We start from the raw sequence: 20,030 nt of genomic DNA, 5'->3' as shown, positions 1-20,030 counted from the left end.
TCATTGGCATCTCTATCAAAAATACAGCGTCTCTGCTGTAACGTGACATTTTCTAAGGCTTCCATTGGCTCTCAGAAGGCGCCAGAAAGTGAAATGACGTCTCTCCAGTCTCTGGGCGAAAAACAGCAGGAGTTTTTGTGAGTGGTCCGGCTGAGAACAGTGACACTGGAGATGCGCATTCATGTGAATTCTCCATGTTTTTCTTTCTCTCTTTGAACGAAGACAACATTGCCCGGTTGGAATATTATCGCTATTTTACGAGAAAAATCGCATAAAAATTGATTTTAAACAGCGTTTGACATGCTTTGAAGTACGGTAATGAAATATTTTGAATTTTTTGGTCATGAAATGCACTCGCGCGTCACCCTTCGGATAGTTACCTGAACGCATGAACAAAACGGAGCTATTTCAATATAACTATGGATTACTTCGAACCAAAACAACATTTGTTGTTGAAGTAGAAGTCCTGGGAGTGCATTCTGACAAAGAACAGCAAAGGAAATCCAATTTTTCTTATAGTAAATCTGAGTTTGGTGAGGGCCAAACTTGGTGGGTGTGAAATTATCCAGCTGTGATGGCCGGGCTTTCTACTCAGAATATTACAAAATGTGCTTTCGCCGAAAAGCTATTTTAAAATCTGACACTGCGATTGCATAAAGGAGTTCTGTATCTATAATTCTTAAAATAATTGTTATGTATTTTGTGAACGTTAATCGTGAGTAATTAAGTAAATGCTAGTTCTGAACATCACATGCTAATGTAAAAAGCTGGTTTTTGATATAAATAGGAACTTGATTGAACAAAACATGCATGTATTGTATAACATAATGTCCTAGGAGTGTCATCTGATTAAGATCATCAAAGGTTAGTGCTGCATTTAGCTGTGGTTTTGGTTTTTGTGACATATAGGCTTGCTTTGAAAATGGCTGTGTGATTATTTTTGGCAGGGTACGCTCCTGACATAATCTAATGTTTTGCTTTCGCAGTAAAGCCTTTTTGAAATCGGACAGTGTGGTTAGATTAACGAGAGTCTTGTCTTTAAAATGGTGTAAAATAGTCATATGTTTGAGAAATTGAAGTTATAGCATTTATGAGGTATTTGTATTTCACGCCACGCGATTCCACTGGCTGTTGACTAGCGTCCCACCAAGCGTCCCACCTTGCCCAGGGAGGCTAAGTACATTGTGCCCCTGGCTATCTGGCAATAAATCATTTTTAAAAATACAATTGTGCAATATAAGAAATTTGAAAGGATTTATACTTTTACTCAAGTATGACTATTTAGTACTTTTTCCACCACTGGATGTAGCTGGGGGTTAAAGCATTTCTTTCACATGACCCATTAATTTAGACAAGTGTGTCTGGGTAAGCATCATCTAATATTTATAAAAGATTTTTATCTAGACACTTTCTGTTACCTGGAATTTTTCCTTATTGTAGGCTACTACCACTTTTAGTCTTAATCTTTACTACACTACTCACTGTTTAGCACATGACCTCACATGAGAATTCTTAAAGAGATGGGTGGGGCTGGCTTAAGAGGGTTTGAACAATGCTGAATGGGTGTAGACAAAGGAGAGCTCTCTTGTAGGTACCAAAATATTCAAAGGCCCTTTTCTCAAAAGTGTATCAACTTTCAAAGTAAAAATACTTTCCCATTGTTCCTCAAAAATGCCATGTATGAAAAAACAATTTCACATTTTGCTACATAAGACCAAATCCAGGTGGTGAGTCACATATTGCCACTTAAACTTCTGTGAAAGGACAGAACATTTTTTGCAGGTCTCCTTCTATATTTATCAGTCATGAAGTATTGACTGAAGGAATAGAATATTTAGGCCTAGATTTTTTTCTTCTGTTGTTTAAATCCATCTATTTTCCTGATGAGAGAGGTGAGAGGGACTTATGTGAATGCTATGCAGGTCTCTGTCTATATCAGTCATGAAGTATTGACTGAAGGAATATAATTTACAGTGCTGGATTTTGCTATCTCCTGCATGGGTCAAATCCATATATGTTCCTGATGAGAGAGGTGAGCGGGACCGCAGAAGAAACCCACAATTACATTAGTTTTATGCTCTGTGTTGCAGTCCAGCTTTATAGGGTAAAGATACCAAGGCTTTTCATAATTCATGAATACACTGCCTTCCAGCATTCAACACCATATTACCCTCCAAGCTCATCATTAAGCTTGAGGCCCTGGGTCTCAACACCCTGCACTGTGCAATTGGGTCCTGGACTTCCTGACGGACCATCCCCAGATGGTGAAGGTAGGAAACAACATCTCCACTTCGCTGATCCTCAACACTGGGGCCCCAGAAGGGTGCGTGCTAAGCCCCCTCCCTTTTCATCCATGTCTGCGTAGACATGCACGTCTCCAACTCAATCATCAAGTTTGCAGACGACACAACAGCAGTAGACTTGATTACCAACAATCGACGAGACAGCCTACAGAGAGGAGGTGAGGGCTCTTGGAGTGGGGTGAAAATAACCTCTCACTCAACATCAACAAAACAAAGGAGATGATCGTGGGGAGCACACCCCTATCCACATCGACGGGACAGCAGTGGAGAAGGTGGAAAGTTTTATGTTCCTCGGCGTACATATCACTGACAAACTGAAATGATCCACCCACGCAGACAGTGTGGTGAAGAAGGCGCAACAGGGCCTCTTCAATCTCCAGGAGGCTGAAGAAATGTGGTGTCACGTCCTGGCCAGTATAAGGGTTAATTGTCATCGTAGTTTGGTCAGGACGTGGCAGAGGGTATTTGTTTTATGTGGTTCAGGGTGGTGTTTTGGTAAAAGGGCGTTTGATTTAGTATTTCCGGGTTTTTTGGTTTATGGTCTATGTTTATGTATTTCTATGTGGAGTCTAGTGAGTGTGTTTCTATGGTTGATTAATTGGGGTTGGGACTCTCAATTGAAGGCAGGTGTTTTCTCTTTACCTTTGATTGAGAGTCCCATATATTAGGTTGTGTTTGTCATTTGTGGGAGATTGTTCTGTGTTTAGCCTTGTCAGACTGTTTTGTTGATCGGTCGTTATTTTGGTTTTCATTTTGAATTTATTAAACGTCAAGATGAGCATACACATACCTGCTGCATTTTGGTCCTCCTTTACCAACGACAACCGTGACATGTGGCTTGTCACCTAAAACCCTCACAAGCTTTTACAGATGCACAATTGAGAGCATCCTGTCGGGCTGTATCATCGCCGATAGGCAACTACACTGCCCACAACCACAGGGCTCTCCAGAGGGTGGTGCGTTCTGCGCAACGCATTACTGGGGGTAAACTACCTGCCCTCCAGGACACCTACAGCACCCAATGTCACAGGAAGGCCAAATAAATCATCAAGGACAACAACCATCCGAGCCACTGCCTGTTCACCCCGCTATCATCCAGAAGGCGAGGTCAGTACAGGTGCATCAATGCTGGGACCGAGAGACTGAAAAGCAGCTTCTATCTCAAGGCCATCAGACTGTTAAATAGCCACCACTAGCACAGAGAGGCTGCTGCCTAAATACAGACTTGAAATCATTGGCCACTTTAATAAATGGAACACTAGTCACTTTAATAATGCCACTTTAATAATGTTTACATATCTTGCATTACTCATCTCATATGTATATTCTGTATTCCATACTATCTATTGCATCTTAGCATATGCCGCTCTGACATTGCTTATCCATATATTTATATTTATATATTCTTATTCCATTCCTATACTTAGATTTGTGTGTATTAGGTATTTGTTGTGGAATTGTTAGCTATTACTTGTTAGATATTGCTGCGCTGTAGGAACTAGAAGCACAAGCATTTCGCTACACGCAATAACATCTGCTAACCATGTATATGTGACCAATAACATTTAATTTGATTTTTCCACTTAGCAAAATGTCTTATGTTACACTCCCAGGCATAAATACATACATACGCAGAAGAGAGGGCGAGGGTCGTGGGTTGAAGTTGCACAAATATATTTTTGGTTTTGATGCAAAATAACCCTTGAATATCTAATGGGAACGAGGGGTTAGAGTCGTGTTCTAGACTTGCAGACACCCACTGGCAACACAATTCAGTGACCATGGTCCACACTCTGTTTTTATCCAGTCCAATTATATCTGAGTCACTGTATCTGAATGTTGATTTGCTCTTTGTCGTAGAGTTATGCATGCAGCCTTGAGTCTTTATGGGCAATATGATTCTACGACACTCAGACAGACATAAACGAGCATGCTGTTGTGATAAACAAAATACAGCAGCTTATTTGAGTGTAGTGTTTATGCTTACAAGTGTTATCTCTGTTACTGTCGATGGAGACAGAAGGTCCCTCATATATGATTTAATCAATAAAGCCTTGATGTTCCCATCTTAGACTAATAGATATATGGAATAATCGCAGCATTAGATAATGTACGTATTGCACACCTTGACCTCTGTAGCAGATTCTTCTTCCTGTTTCTTACTTCCTCCTATTGTAAATGGCTGACCAATTGTTCACACCAGTGTATACAACAGATGATAGACGCATAATTCAGTGTGCATTATACCCTCTGGATTGAGAATCAAATAGCTTGATGGTCCATGTTATTACCATCTGAAAACAAAGTCTATACCTACAGAGGTTAATTGGGTACGCCAATTAAAAATGTGATTATTAATCTTTTTTCTTTTTTTTCACATTTTCAAACAGTGCATTTATATTTTCCAATGGGGCTATACATTTGGGTGAGTTTTTTTCTTGCCTGAGTAGCCTCGTTTCACTGCCAATCTAGTGTTCAGCGAAATAACAACACAATGTCAAATACAGGTAGCCTAGTCAAATAACTAACATCCAATCACATTAAATGTTACTCTCTCGCGGTCCACATGTACTCAAACGTAGCTGCTGCTCATGTTGGAATCTGTACTGATGGCGCAAAAGCCATGACATGGAGCCATAGTGGAGTGACGCCACTTGGGTACACTGCAGCATCCACCGAGAGGCTCTTGCTGCCAAGGGAATGCCTGACAGCTTGAAAGACGTTTTGGAGACTACAGTGAAAATGGTTAACTTGTTAAAGGCCCCTGAACTCTTGTGTATTTTCTGCACTATGCAATGATATGGGCAGCGACCATGTAACTCTATTACAACATACAGAAGTGCGCAGGTTATCAAGGGGCAAAGTATTGACACGTTTTTTTAAATTGAGAGACGAGCTTAAAGTTTTCTTTACTAACCATAATTTTCACTTGTCTGACCGCTTGCATGATGACGAGTTTCTCACACGACTGGCCTATCTGGGTGATGTTTCTTCTTACCTGAATGATCTGAGTTTAGTATTGCAATAGAATGTAGAGTAACAAGCTAACATAAGAAAAAAATGCTTAATTCCCAGGTATTTTTACCAAGACATTAAGGTCAAAGTGGATGGTAATGCAATACCCACATCCGAGCGAAATAATATATTCAATGTGCGGGACAAAATTGAGGCTTTGATTAAGAAGTTGGAGCGGTTCTCTGTCCACATTAACAAGGACAACACACAGGTCTTTCCACCATTGTATGATTTCTTTGTGTGCAAATTAACTCAAGCTTACGGACTATGTCAAATGGGATATAGCGAAGCACCTGAGTGAGTTGGGTGCGCAATTACGCAGGTACTTTCCCGAAACCGATGACATAAACAACTGGATTCGTTATCCCTTTTATGCCCTGCCTCCAGTCCACTTACCGATATCTGAACAAGAGAGCCTAGCCGAAATTGCAACAAGCAGTTCTGTGAAAATTTAATTTAATCAGAAGCCACTGCCAGATTTCTGGATTGGGCTGCACTAAGTATCCTGCCTTGGCAAATCGAGCTGTTAAGACACTGATGACCTTTGCAATCACGTACCTATGTGAGAGTAGATTCTCGGTCCGCACTAGCATGAAAACTAAATACAGGCACAGACTGTGTGTGGAAAATGATTTAAGACTGAGACTCTCTCCAATACAAACCAACGTTGCAGAGTTATGTGCATCCTTTTGTTAGGTTCTAATTATCAGAGTAAGAACTCCATGGACGCTTAAACCAAGTTTATTCTTCCCAAAGGATTGAACAGCTAAATCGACAAAAGACATATTCATACAAGTACTGATATTTAACCCTTCCTCCTATGCTGAGACTCCTCCTACACATCTGAACAGCCAATGCATCTCTGTTGCTAGACAGAACCTTAGTGATACCCGTTCTTCCTCACTTCATCTGACCTGACCTCTGCCCCAAAGTGCTCACTCCTCCCCAACTCACGGCTGTCATGTTGAGTCGTACCAGACTGTCTTTCCTCCTCCCATAGGAACCCTGATGGCTAACAATAACTCATCTTGACATAATGTAAACATTATAAATTAGCCTCTCTCCCTCAGTGAAAGGAATAAGTATATTTCAGAAGTCAAGAAATCAGAACCCAACACTTTCAAGCACACCCTTCTCAATTACCTGTGGTGAGTTATTCACAATTTTTGATGAACGAATAAGGTTTTATATGTAAGACGGTCAAATAAATAGCAAAATTATTGATAATTATTATATTATTTGTGCTCTGGTCCTATAAGAGCTCTGTGTCACTTCCCACCAGCCCGGTTGTGACGACAACTCACTCATTCTTATGTTTAATAAATGTATCGTATAGTGTGTGTGTGTTAGGCTTACAATGATGGTAAAAAACAACATTTGAGAGTGCGCTGATCCTGGTGCTAGAAGGGGTACGCAGCTGGAGGTGGAATGTTTGAAGGGGTACGGGACTATAAAATGTTTGGGAATGACTGCATTAGACAATCAGATTTCCATAATCATCATACAAAGATCCATTGAAGCAATATTTCTTGGAGTCTCCTTCATTCATTCCGATACAATAATTCACGTTCTGTACACACCTTGGTTGTGCACAGAAAGGTGTGCCATTGAGTCACTAGCTATGTAACATACCGTTGTTTGAATACCATTAAACACTAAAATAGATACTGGTGAAACTGAAAACAGGTTATACAGTTTATTCCCATGGAGGGGAGAGATGTGTTCACAGATAGAACACGCTATCTCCTTTGTAATTATTTAGGATCAATTTTCAGATAAAACCTGAAAGACAAGAACAGGAGAGAGAGAGAGCGAGAGAGACAAAAAGAGAAAGAGAAAGAAAAATAGAAAGAGAGGGAGAGAGAGAGAGAGAGAGAGAAAGAGGACAGAACACAGTAATAGAGACTTTGTGGGAGGGAGGTTGAGCATAGGGAGAAAAAAACAGGAACAAAGTTGATAAGACGGTTCCAAAGTTCACCTGCAGCACACTTGGGGATGGGTGCTCCTCTCCCTAAGCTGGTCAGAGATGGTTCAGGTCGTGGGTAGGATATCCTATGAAGCCCAGAGCCGCTCACCGATACCCGGAGGATTGGGACTTGGTCTCTTCTTGTGTCTTCATTGATTTTGGACCTGGACCACTCCTGTTTTTTTCTTTGACTGGAGTCGTATTTACTACACATCACATGGTGGGTTCTCCCTGAGGAAATCAGGACAAAGGAGTACAGACAGTGGGAACGGGATTTTAATCTCACTCTTCTTACTCCTCAAGCCCAATGGATATGTGGCCTAGGAAGGTCGTGGTGCTTCTCCTGTACTGCTATGGTGAGTTTAATGGGGCACTACTGATCTCCTGTTTGATTTGGATGAGTGCACTCTTTTGTAGGTATAAACCTAGACTGAATCCCAAATGCCAACCCTATTTCCTAAATAGTGTACTGGGCTCTGGACAAAAGCACTGCACTATATAGGGAAGAGGGTGCCATTTGGGACGCATCACTATAGTCTTTGTTTCATATGTAGTCGTAATTAATTAGATGTAGTGAGGCTCTGGAGGTTTCCCCTCAGTTCTAATCAAGGTCTTGGTGGACAAAGAGTAGTGAACCCTTCGTGGACTTCACTCATTCTAAATTGTAGCGATCAATGGAAAATGGATCCACGGGCATTTGAGTGCTCCATGAGTGGTCTATTATATCGACTACATTATTATAGAGCATATCAAAATGCTAATGTTGAAGGGAGTCGAGACTGTGTATCATTTTCTGGTCAATGTCAATGTCAATTGTGCAACCTGTAATCTGCATGAGACATGACCAGATGCGCTATGACGTAAGTGGTGTACATACGTAACTGACGTTTTAAAAAGGAAAGGTTAACCACGCATGAATTGTTCCTAGTGTACTTATATTGTAGTGTAGTGAAAATCCCCCCCGTTATGTAGTTGGATGGAAATTATCCAACCATTATGTCGAAATGATGTTAAACATAATAATAAACCACATTTATCAATTTGACTCCAACATTATGTGAATAGACGCAACAGGCCCTGTACGTCTCTAGAGGATAGAGTGAAGGTAGCGAGCCTTGCATCACCTCTCAGTATGACTATAATGAACATGTCTAACTTGCACCATTATTCAATTATTAAGAGACGAGATACAAATAGTTCATCCTGGCGACCAATGTACTAGCATTCATTTATTGAAGTAATTAGATCAGGGATGTCAAGGTGGTACCCAGGCATATGCTATGGGTATTGCGTATACCACAAATACCAGTAAACCTGCTAAATTATAAGAGTAGAGTCAATCAAAGAATTACTCCGTAAAAGGAGGAATGCATTTACTCAATTCAACTACCGTAAATTCCGGACTATAAGCCGCAACTTTTTTCCCACGCTTTGAACTTCGCGGCTTAAACAATGACGCGGCTAGCATATGGATTTTTCCCGCTTTCAAATTTGTGGGTCCTGACAGTGTGGAGCAATGTCAAAAAATCCACTATCATCAACGGGTTTCGAAAGGCTGGACTGCTGCGTGTTGAAGAGAGCTCAGCGGGGGATTTGCCTCCGGATGAAAGTGAAGAGAGCAACAATGAAAACGATCCAATATCGGATGAAGCAATTCTGAGGCTATTCAACTCCGACACCGAAGGAGATGGTTTCAGTGCACAGGAGGAGGAAGATAGTGACCAATGACTTTCTTTGTAGGCTACTGTTTACTGCTAATTTTTTATTTTTTGTTACAAGCCGTGCTTCGTTAAAGCCTTTTTATTTTTGTTACAAGCCATGTTTCGTTAAAGCCTATTTATTTTTGTTACAAGCCGTGTTTCGTTAAAGCCTGTGTAAAGTTCATTTGTTTCAATGTACCGGTAGACACCTGCGGCTTATAGACATGTGCGGCTTATTTATGTTGAAAATATATATATATATTTTTTAATTCAGTGGGTGCGGCTTATATTCAGGTGCGCTTAATAGTCCGGAAATTACGGTAGTCGAATGTATTAGTCATGAAATAATTAACACTCAAACAATTGCAGTGTACATTATATGCATGATGCATTACAGACTAATCAGAGTAAATTACTATCACCAATAGGCTAAGGCTTAACGTGGTTACACTTGTCTTCAATTCAGAATGATCTCTGAGTTCTCAAAATATTAACAGATTTGCTGTCCTTTAACCAAATTCAAGCATGGACACACATTCAACCTGAATTAACATTTCTTTGCACTTTGCTAGTAAAAAAAAGACAGGAAAACACTCCCAGATTCTAATCTAATCAACTCAATTTTGGATATACCAGAGCGCCACTGTGTCGCTCCCTCTTTGAACTATCAGCCGTCCGATGAACAGAAGAACCCAGTTTCCCTGTAACAATAAATCCATAGCACTTACAGCACAATAAAACATATCAAAATTCATTGCTCTTTATGAACTCTTGAAATAATCCAAATGTGACAATTTAACTCACAATAACAGTCATTTAGTCGTTCATTTCACATTTTCATCTGTCTTCACACCTATAGTCTCTGTACTCGCAGGGTTCTGTGGGAACATCCCTCCCCAGAGAAATCCACATATAAGGTGTGTTTAAACCCTGTAATAGCCCACAGATGGTCAGCCATCCAAACAAATCCATAAACCATGATTGAGTCATCACGCTGGGCCTCAGCACCTGCAAGTCGCGAGTATCACCTTTTCTTATTCTTCCACTACAGTTTCTATCTTATTATACAGTCCTGATAAGGCTGGCAAAACCTCTTGAGGAATTAAGGTTGTCCTATAATGGACACTGTATTTTTTATTAAACATCCCTTTGTGGATGGGCCCTACAGACCCAAACTGTTGCTTTTGTTTCATCCTATTCTCACTCAAATCAAACAATTGGCTTGCTTCCACATGTCAAGCTGCTTATGTTCCCTCCTCTGTAGTCCAGGAACAATTACACATTTTAGTTCCTGCTGCCAAAGAAACAAAGCCCAGCTCACATAAGCCTTGTTTGAGTTTGGCCCACAGCTGCTGTGAGTGAAAATTGAGCAAGCGTATCTCGAGTGAGGCAGATCCTTTGACAGAGAATGTTGTTGTGAGCATGTCACATGGGTCGTGACAATGTTGAGTAATAGAGCAATGCTTTTTGTGTACTGACTAGCGAGACGTTATGCTACGAATGCTATTTGTGAATGGACAGTCTCAAGTTAACTTTCCCCACCATCTTTCTCTTTTCTATAGGTTGTTCAGCCATTGGTGAAGGGAAGCCATACTTAATCTCTAGGAATTTCAACACTGTGCTCCACTGGAACAAGCTCGAGAGTCCAGATGAAGGGGCCCTTTACAGTGTCCATTACAAAAGGTGAGAGACAGGAATACAGTGGTCACCTTTTGTCACATCCTGACCAGTATAGGGGTTATTTGTTATTGTAGTTTGGTCAGGACGTGGCAGAGGGTATTTGTTTTATGTGGTTCGGGGTGGTGGTTTGTTTAGAAGGGTGTTTGATTTATTATTTCCGGGTTTTGGGTTATGTTCTATGTTTTTGTATTTCTATGTTCATTCTAGTTCTTTGTATTTCTATGTCTTAGTATTGGGTGTTGGACTCTCAATTGAAGGCAGGTGTTTTCTGTTGCCTCTGATTGAGAGTCCTATATATAGGTTTGTGTTTTGTTTGTAGATTGTGGGTAGTTGTCTTTAGCACTGCTGTAGTAAGTATAGCCTGTTAAACTGTCGTTCTTTTGTTTATTGTTTTTCCCATGTTCACATTTATTTAATAAATTAATATGATGAGCACGCAACCCGCTGCGCCTTGGTCCTCTCTACCCAACGACAGCCGTTACACCTTTCAACCCAACAGCATATTTATGTGCCTAGGCTAGGGTGACCTAAGGTGATATGTGACATGTCAACAACATTTTAAAGCTGTGTGCTAAAAGACAGAACTATGCCTCCGGGAAGAGACTGAGTGTGTGTGTGTTTAAGTTGAAGTATCATTTTCTTTCTCGCCATGCTCCTTTTCAGCATCATTGTCCCTATTGTTGTCCCCATCGTTATCCCCATTGTTGTCCCCAATGTTTCGGTTATGGCGGGTTGCTCTTTCGATTTGCCGCTCCACCTACTGCCATCAGCCTTGAAACCATGGTGCTACTGTACTTCTCCATGCTGCAGGTTGAGCTCCACTGGCTGGGGCAAGCCTTAGCAGACAGGCTCTGGTCTGTGCATTACCACAGGCCTCACTCTGTTTCCCTGCACACCACAGGGATAAATCTGTGAAAAACATTGCCTGTAAAAATGTCCCGTTCAACTTTACAAACGGCACTCAGTTCACCTGTGGCTATGTGAGGCAAATGTTTTCGTCTCAATCACTCACTGCCTCTTTGAGATCCTTTTACCAAGTGGAAACGTCAGCTCATCTAATTGCTCATGACATAGTCTGATGGGCAAATGTCAAGTTCCACACCAATCACATTGATTTGTCTCTCCGAGACTGTCACCTGGAATTGCTTGCATGTCCTTATTCAAGGCCTCATAGCGCCACCACCAAATCAGTTTAGAAAAAGATTGGCCCTGATCATAACCACTCAATATCGGTTCCCTGTTTGACACACTATCCTTTAGCTATTTTTAAATGAGGAAGTAAGGGGTTAAATAAGACACCTATTTCGTAACTGTTGTGCTATTTGTGGTCTAGCAGCTAGGCTGCTGCACACACACCCTGAAAGGCAAGACATTTACAACATGTGATATGTCATGATAAAGGCTCACGCATGTTTATAACACGTTAAAAAGCATTGTAACTGCAGGCTTCAAGTAAAGTGTTACTCCAAGTAAAGTGCAACATAGAATTTTGGCTAAGGGTTCTCTACATAGTGTGTTTTATGTTTGATCATGTTTTTGTTGTGTTCATTATAGACTCGGAGAGCCATACAAGCCGAAGATTGAGTGCCAGAACATCACCACTCTTTCTTGTGACCTCACTGCAGAGACACCATACATCTATCAAAATTCCTACTATGCTGAGGTTTTCGCCAACAATCACTCACTAGGCCGTACAGCACTGTTTAAACCTCTGAGAGACAGTAAGCAATTTCCTCTCTTTATCCTACTTTTTCTAGATTGGGATGTTTTTTGATTATGTGTTGGCTCAGAGGGCAGGATCCTTAGTTGTGATACATACAAATAGCGCCAACTGTCTGTTCATATTCCCTAATGACATCAATATAAACTGCTCTAAAAAATAAAGGGAACACTTATACAACACAATGTAACTCCAAGTCAATCACACTTCTGTGAAATCAAACTGTCCACTTAGGAAGCATCACTGATTGACAATAAATGTCACATGCTGTTGTGCAAATGGAATAGACAACAGGTGGAAATTATAAGCAATTAGCAAGACACCCCCAATAAAGGAGTGGTTCTGCAGGTGGGGACCACAGACCACTTCTCAGTTCCTATGCTTCCTGGCTGATGTTTTGGTCACTTTTGAATGCTGGCGGTGCTTTCACTCTAGTGGTAGCATGAGACGGAGTCTACAACCCACACAAGTGGCTCAGGTAGTGCAGCTCATCCAGGATGGCACGTCAATGCGAGCTGTGGCAAGAAAGTTTGCTGTGTCTGTCAGCGTAGTGTCCAGAGCATGGAGGCGCTACCAGGAGACAGGCCAGTACATCAGGAGATGTGGAGGAGGCTGTAGGAGGGCAACAACCCAGCAGCAGGACTGCTACCTCTGCCTTTGTGCAAGGAGGAGCAGGAGAAGCACAGCCAGAGCCCTGCAAAATGACCTCCAGCAGGCCACAAATGTGCATGTGTCTGCTCAAACAGTCAGAAACAGACTCCATGAGGGTGGTATGAGGGCCCGACGTCCACAGGTGGGGGTTGTGCTTACAGCCCAACACCGTGCAGGACGTTTGGCATTTGCCAGAAAACACCAAGATTGGCAAATTCGCCACTGGTGCCCTGTGCTCTTCACAGATGAAAGCAGGTTCACACTGAGCACGTGACAGACGTGACAGAGTCTGGAGACGCCGTGGAGAACGTTCTGCTGCCTGCAACATCCTCCAGCATGACCGGTTTGGCGGTGAGTCAGTCATTGTGTGGGGTGGCATTTCTTTGGGGGGCCGCACAGCCCTCCATGTGCTCGCCAGAGGTAGCCTGACTGCCATTAGGTACCGAGATGAGCTCCTCAGACCCCTTGTGAGACCATATGCTGGTGCGGTTGGCCCTGGGTTCCTCCTAATGCAAGACAATGCTAGACCTCATGTGGCTGGAGTGTGTCAGCAGTTCCGCAAGAGGAAGGCATTGATGCTATGGACTGGCCCGCCCGTTCCCCAGACCTGAATCCAATTGAGCACATCTGGGACATCATGTCTTGCTCCATCCCCCAATGCCACGTTGCACCACACTGTCCAGGAGTTGGCGGATGCTTTAGTCCAGGTCTGGGAGGAGATCCCTCAGGAGACCATCCGTCACCTCATCAGGAGCATGCCCAGGCGTTGTAGGGAGGTCATACAGGCACGTGGAGGCCACACACACTACTGAGCCTCATTTTGACTTGTTTTAAGGATATTACATCAAAGTTGGATCAGCCTGTAGTGTGGTTTTCCACTTTAATTTTGAGTGTGACTCCAAATCCAGACCTCCATGGGTTGATAAATTGGATTTCCATTGATTATTTTTGTGTGATTTTGTTGTCAGAACATTCAACTATGTAAAGAAAAAAGTATTTAATAAGATTTTTTCTTTCATTCAGATCTAGGATGTGTTGTTTAAGTGTTCCCTTTATTTTTTTAGCAGTATATGTTTCCATGAAAGCTTATGTTATTCACCAATTATTCCAGTTAGCATTTGGCCCATGCTAAAAGGGTGTGTCCTCTTTTCTTCAGATTGTCAGTAATTTGTTATTATTCTCACTCGTTATTTGTCTTTTACATGTCAGCTGTCCTTGGGCCACCCAATTTGTCTGTGACCCCCACAACATCATCATTAAAAGTGACTGTCACCCTACCGTTGGGACCGGATAATAAGACCTCCATTGAGGAGATTTTCAACAGTACCAGCTTTTCCTACCGTGACCCTCCAACCTTCTATATGCTCAACATCACTCATCCTAGCTGGGCAGCACAGGTGATTCTCTCACATGTACTGCTCACACGCATGCATGCATGGACGCATGCAGACACACACACACACACCCACCAACACATATTAAATACACAATGTTCTAACTGCTCACTCTTTTTTTTCACAGGTCCATAGAAACACAACTGGAGAGTTTGTCCTCAACCATCTAATAAACAGCAACGTAGAGTACTGTGGCTATGTGGTGTACATCCCGACTAGAGAAATGCACCGAAATGCCAGTGAGAGCCATGCATTCTGTGTGGCATTACCAGGTGAGGTCATCGGGTGTCCCTCAAGGCTCTGTATGTATGCACAAGCTGGTCTCAGAGCATTTCGTGTTATTTTGTATGTAAATCCGAGGCTCCATTTATTATGATATGTTACCTTTCGTATTGTATGTATTAATTTGTGGCTGTCCATCACCCATGTTGTGTGATATGTTACGAATTGCAATTTGTATTACATGTTCTGAATTAGAAAAACGTACAATATGTTATGAATTAGCTAGGTGGCTAATGTTAGCTAGCTGGCTAAAGTTAGCTAGGCTAGGTGTTAGGGTTACGTTTAGGAGTTAGGTTAAAGGGTTAATGTTAGGGTTAGGGGAAGGGTTAGCTAACATGCTAAGTAGTTGCAAAGTAGCTAAAAAGTAGTAAATAGTTGAAAAGTTGCTAATTAGTTAAAATGCTCAAGTCCGTGACGAGATGTGAACTTGCAACCTTTGGTTATAGAGCCACTCATCCACCCCGACCAACCACCCTACTTTCGTTTTTTGCTTGTCTTTTGTAACGATACCAAAAGTAACATGTCATACTAATTTGAGTGTCCCGGCTTTACGTTTACATTGTTAAGGGTATTCCTGCTGCCTTTTCAAAGACTATATAAAGCCACACTTCCTGGAGACAAGACTGAATGGAGCCTCTTACTTACACATCCTTGAAACTACTGTACTGACTGACCTCACAGACACGCCCACACCTTTTATGTATTTAACCTTTATTTAACTAGGCAAGTCAGTTAAGAACAAATTCGTATTTTCAATGACGGCCTAGGAACCTTGTCAGCTCGAGGATTCAATCTAGCAACCTTTCGGTTACTGGCCCAACCGCTCTAGCCACGCTCTAACCGCTTGCTCTATAGTGCTGGAAATTTACAACCTATTGGCCTGTTTCCAATAGGCTCTGAGAGTGAAGCAGCTGTATTGCCAAGACTGAGGTGTAATAGAAACAATCTTCCCCCATCCAGATGACCCCTGGCTGCTGTTTCCCTGGTTCCTCCTCTTAGGGTGTCTGCTACTTGGTTCCTTCCTGCTACTGGTGGTGGTGTGTCGTCACTATGTGAGAAAGAAGAGTAACATGCCAGACGCCTTGGTAAGAAATGTAGATTGGAGATTTCACCATACATAAAGGAGTGCCAGTCCCTGTTTTACTGGAAATACAGGCCTCCAGGCAAAACTCACAGTAATACGTGTATGAGAGGCCTCAATAGGATGCAACCCAACCTGAGTTTAATCTCAGCCACAAACACGCAATACATTCAGCTCTTTTCTACAGCAACACCTAACTTAGAACAGGGCACAATGTGTAACAGCAGTTACAATAAAATGTTATCTCTTTGCAATTTACACATGCACTGATTTATGAGGAAATGATTTAACTTTATCATCATTCATTTTCTCTTAAAATGGCTGCATTTACCAATATTCCCAGAGTTGTATCTGTTTTATTCCATTTCCTCTCATATGCTGAGAAATCATACCTGTTTAATCAGTTGTATCACTGTAATTTGCATTTCATGCCAAGAACCGAAAGCAATTACAAAAGATTACAGCAGTGTTGTTTCAGTGGAGCTCATTTCATTCTTGCCATGAAAGTTGTTCAGAATTATAACTGAGCAAGTTAAAGAATCAAATACATGTTGGTTTGACATACATTGTAACCACTCAATGATTCCAAGGGTTTGGTGGGGTGGAGAGGGGGGTCATAGAGGTGTTTTAGTAATAGTTACGTAAACTAAATCCTCTTTCTCTTCTACACAGAAACTGACAAGTAACGTCCCAGCTCCATTGTGGCACCCTCCAGAAGCCATCACCTTCTCCATTGCCAAGTCGTATCATTACCCTGTGGGGTTCTCCTACGGTGACCTGAAGACTGGAACACTCCAGATGGGGCCAAAGTTCACCAGCAGCGGGTCTGGGTCCTATTCCCCCCAGGACGAACCCTCCTTCATTGCCCAGCCCAGGCACTGTGACACCTACATGGGCCAGCAGGGTCCACCCCCAGAGCACTCCAACAACAGCACGCGGTCCTCCACCAACTATAGCATGGTCGTAGTGCAGGTGGCCAATGAAGGTGTGGAGGAAGAATGCCATCGCCATCCAGACAGTGAAGACAACATCAACTCTCCATGGTCATCTGAATCAAGTGACCACAAACCCAATTTGGTTCAAGGTGACCCAGTTTTGTTTTCGCGTGGAGCACCACCTGAGCCGAACCGCTGTGTTGGAGACAGGGACTCAACAGGGCACCCCCTGGTACTGCCCACATTGCGGCATATTGATGGCCTACTGCAGTTGTCCACTTTGCTGCTCCAGCCAGAGACACAGAGTGCCATGGCCAGCATGTCACTGCCTACCGACGCTGAGGGACAGCCCCTTTTGTGGGACCTAGACAGCACTGGGCAAGGGGCATCACTATTGTCTGATCTGGTCACCACCGGGGAGACAGAGTGGTTGGACCCTGGTACAGGGAGAGAGGAGGAGAGAACAATATACACCCCAATCTCTCCAATGTGTTTCAATAACTCCAATGACTCACCATCTCACTCCATACCTCCCATCAACCTTGCAGACTGCGAGACCTCATCAATGACATTCTTGTCTGGTTACAAACAACACTGGGTACCCTTTGCCCCTCTAGGGCTAACAGCAGAGGAGGACTTTGGGATTTCCTCATATGCTCCACAACAGGCTTGGATTGATCAGGAGGAAGAAGCGGAAGAAGGAGATGAAGGAATCAGTGAATTCTTTCTGGGAGGTTGGGTAGTACAAATTCTTTAGTTCCTTAAAATAATCTTAAGGGCCTCTGTGCCTGTTCGCTCTGTTTGGGTCCCCAATGTACGTCAGAGACAAGTTCCGTCTCAGCGAGTCTTCACAAAGTGCAGGGAGAAGTTGGGAGGAGCAGAGAGAGGGTTTTGGTGGCGGTGCAGAGTGGGGCTTTCATGGTCCCTCTCCTGCCTGCTATGGAGCTTGTGATTCAGAAACAAGAGCAGGATTCTACTCCAGTATCCAGCACACATGGCCCCCTCAATGGAGTCCTACTGAATCAAAGCTCTAATTTTGGCCCTTTTTCACATTATGACTAATGTAGGACGTAGGATCAAGTGTTGTAAAATGTAGGATCAAGGATATAAGATCAAATGCTGTAAAATAGATTTTGTACATTATGTTGTGATGCTCTCTTTCATTTGCATATTGTGCAAGATTTCCAGCAGTAGGCTAGTTCTACCAATATATGTGTGCATACATACACACATCTTAATGTACACTTACATGTTCATTTAAACCATGACTGTGAAGTTGTTTCATTTGAAGAAATGAAATGGACATCCATGATTCAAGCTCGGTGGCATAAGGTAGTAAACAGCCAGTTTACTTATGTCATAATTTCAGCATAGCAGTACTTTGTCTCTTTATTTATTGTTTCTTGTTCGTCATATTATGTGTTAGTGTTCCACATTATATGCACCACAATGCTGAAGAAAATATGACTGACATTGTAATGAGTTTATAGCAACAATTGAAATTCATATTAGAATTGAAGGTGATGCACTTTATACATTTCAAAAATATTATTGTCAGAAATACAAAAAAAGGGCAGGGTGAGTTAGGTGAGAAATGTGTAAAATAATTTTTTGGAGTGTTTTGTCTTTGAAGTAAGTGACCTCAATAATGTCTAGTCATTGTTTGCTGCTCTTTTGAGGTGATGAAATTACAGGACAGGAGACAAAAGGGTTGGTAATTCTTTACCAGGGTGTGGTGGATATGGTACTCTGGTGAGCCAGTAACACCAAACGGCACGTAGTATCTAAGTGAAAATACCTATGCGTTTACTACACTTTGATATAATAATAGGCTAAAACACTGTTAAAATAGGCAAATATTCCTAGTTGATGCTGTGATGTGTATCACATATTCAACATATATGTACAGTATAATACTGATTTGTTTTTATATGGGCCACTTTTATAACTAATATGATTGTGAATTTGATGTTTTCATTAAAAGGTAACTATTGTGTTACTGAATTGGTTGATCCATCATTGCTGTCAAAAAGTACTTCAGCAAACATGAGCTTCAGTAACATTAGTAAGCAGGGGAAGTTGAGGGGAAGTCTTGATGGGCTGACATATCAAGTGCTTTTTCTAAGAATATTCTTTACTTTTAAAAAATATTATTGATTAGTGACGATGAGTGCCAGTGTGAGTAAGAAGACGTTTCACTACTGTCTCACTGAAAGGCTCACCAGCCATGAGGTCTCAGCCAAACATATCAGAATAACCTCCCTCACAGCTATGTCAACCCATGAGGTGGTTTATGCAAACAAGGCAAAGGTCTCAGAAAGGAATACAGTGTGTCCTCCTCCATCCGTATATATTAGATGACTCAAACAAGGAAGTGTCAGCTGGTGGGATATTGATACTGCCAAAGTACAGTGTGGCTGCCAGTTGCAAGGTTATGGTTTCTGTACAACCAACTGTCGAACTAAGGAAAAGGTAAGATTGGGAGAAGTTCAGGGCCCATACTCATAAAGCATCTCGGAGTAGTAGCACTGATCTAGGATCAGGTCCCTCTGTCCATAATATTGTGTTCATTTTGATCTAAAAGGCTGATCCTAGATCAGCACTCTTACTCTGAGATGCATTATGAATATGGGCCCTGAATTTGTATATCATGGAGTAGCTGTGCAGCATGTTCCATTCAAACGTGTCATACTGCTAATAGCTGGCTGCTCTTGGGGGAAACTTTTCCAGGAATTTCATAACTCAGCCACATTCATTCTGATCCTTTTTTTAAAAAGTGTCCTTACATAAATCTCCTGGGCCCTGACATAATTCACTCAAATCTACTTCGGACCTGGTGTCAGAAATCTAATTTGACACCAGATTTTCTGCAGTGAGAAACTGGAGAAGTTAAACATCACTTGTAATAATTGAATGGATTTAATTGCTCATTAGCATAAAGTTGGTGACTGGACTTGAGGGGAACTTTATTCATGTGGTTCTGCTGTCCTGAAGGGGGTCTTGCCTCCAGACCTCATTTGGAAATCTTGTGTGCACACACACACACACACACACACACACACACACACACACACACACACACACACACACACACGTCTTACTATACTTGTGAGGACTTTTTGGGGACCAACAATTGATTCCCATTCAAAATCACATTGTTTCCTAACCCCTAAACCTTACCCTAACCCTAACCCCCTATCCTTAACCACAATTCTAACCCTAACCCCGAAGCCTAAAATAGCCTTTTTACAAGGCAAAATGTCCTAACTTCTTTGAATTTTAGTTGGTTTACTATTCTTTTGA

At 42.0% G+C, this 20,030-nt stretch overlaps 1 protein-coding gene across 1 annotated transcript; it reads left to right on the top strand.

The window, feature by feature from the left end:
• The first annotated feature begins 7,183 nt into the window (after positions 1-7,183).
• ifnlr1 (interferon lambda receptor 1) lies at positions 7,184-18,731 on the top strand. The gene is made up of 7 exons (XM_014200494.3): positions 7,184-7,640; positions 10,547-10,667; positions 12,219-12,385; positions 14,245-14,432; positions 14,557-14,701; positions 15,672-15,796; positions 16,465-18,731. Exons 1-7 carry the CDS (start codon positions 7,592-7,594, stop codon positions 17,482-17,484), a joined length of 1,815 nt encoding a protein of 604 aa, XP_014055969.1. The 5' UTR covers positions 7,184-7,591; the 3' UTR covers positions 17,485-18,731.
• The last annotated feature ends 1,299 nt before the right edge of the window (positions 18,732-20,030 follow it).

This window comes from Salmo salar, chromosome 05, assembly GCF_965601325.2.
Source record: "Salmo salar chromosome 05, fSalSal1, whole genome shotgun sequence".
Classification (NCBI taxonomy): Eukaryota; Metazoa; Chordata; class Actinopteri; order Salmoniformes; family Salmonidae; genus Salmo; species Salmo salar.
This window is presented reverse-complemented; position numbering and strand designations above follow the sequence as displayed.

Coding starts and splice junctions, on each gene's coding strand:
- ifnlr1 (XM_014200494.3), top strand. CDS start 7,592: ATGGATATGTGGCCTAGGAAGGTCGTGGTGCTTCTCCTGTACTGCTAT. Junction 7,641..10,546: donor GCTTCTCCTGTACTGCTATG/GTGAGTTTAATG, acceptor TCTTTTCTATAG/GTTGTTCAGCCATTGGTGAA. Junction 14,433..14,556: donor ATCCTAGCTGGGCAGCACAG/GTGATTCTCTCA, acceptor TTTTTTTCACAG/GTCCATAGAAACACAACTGG.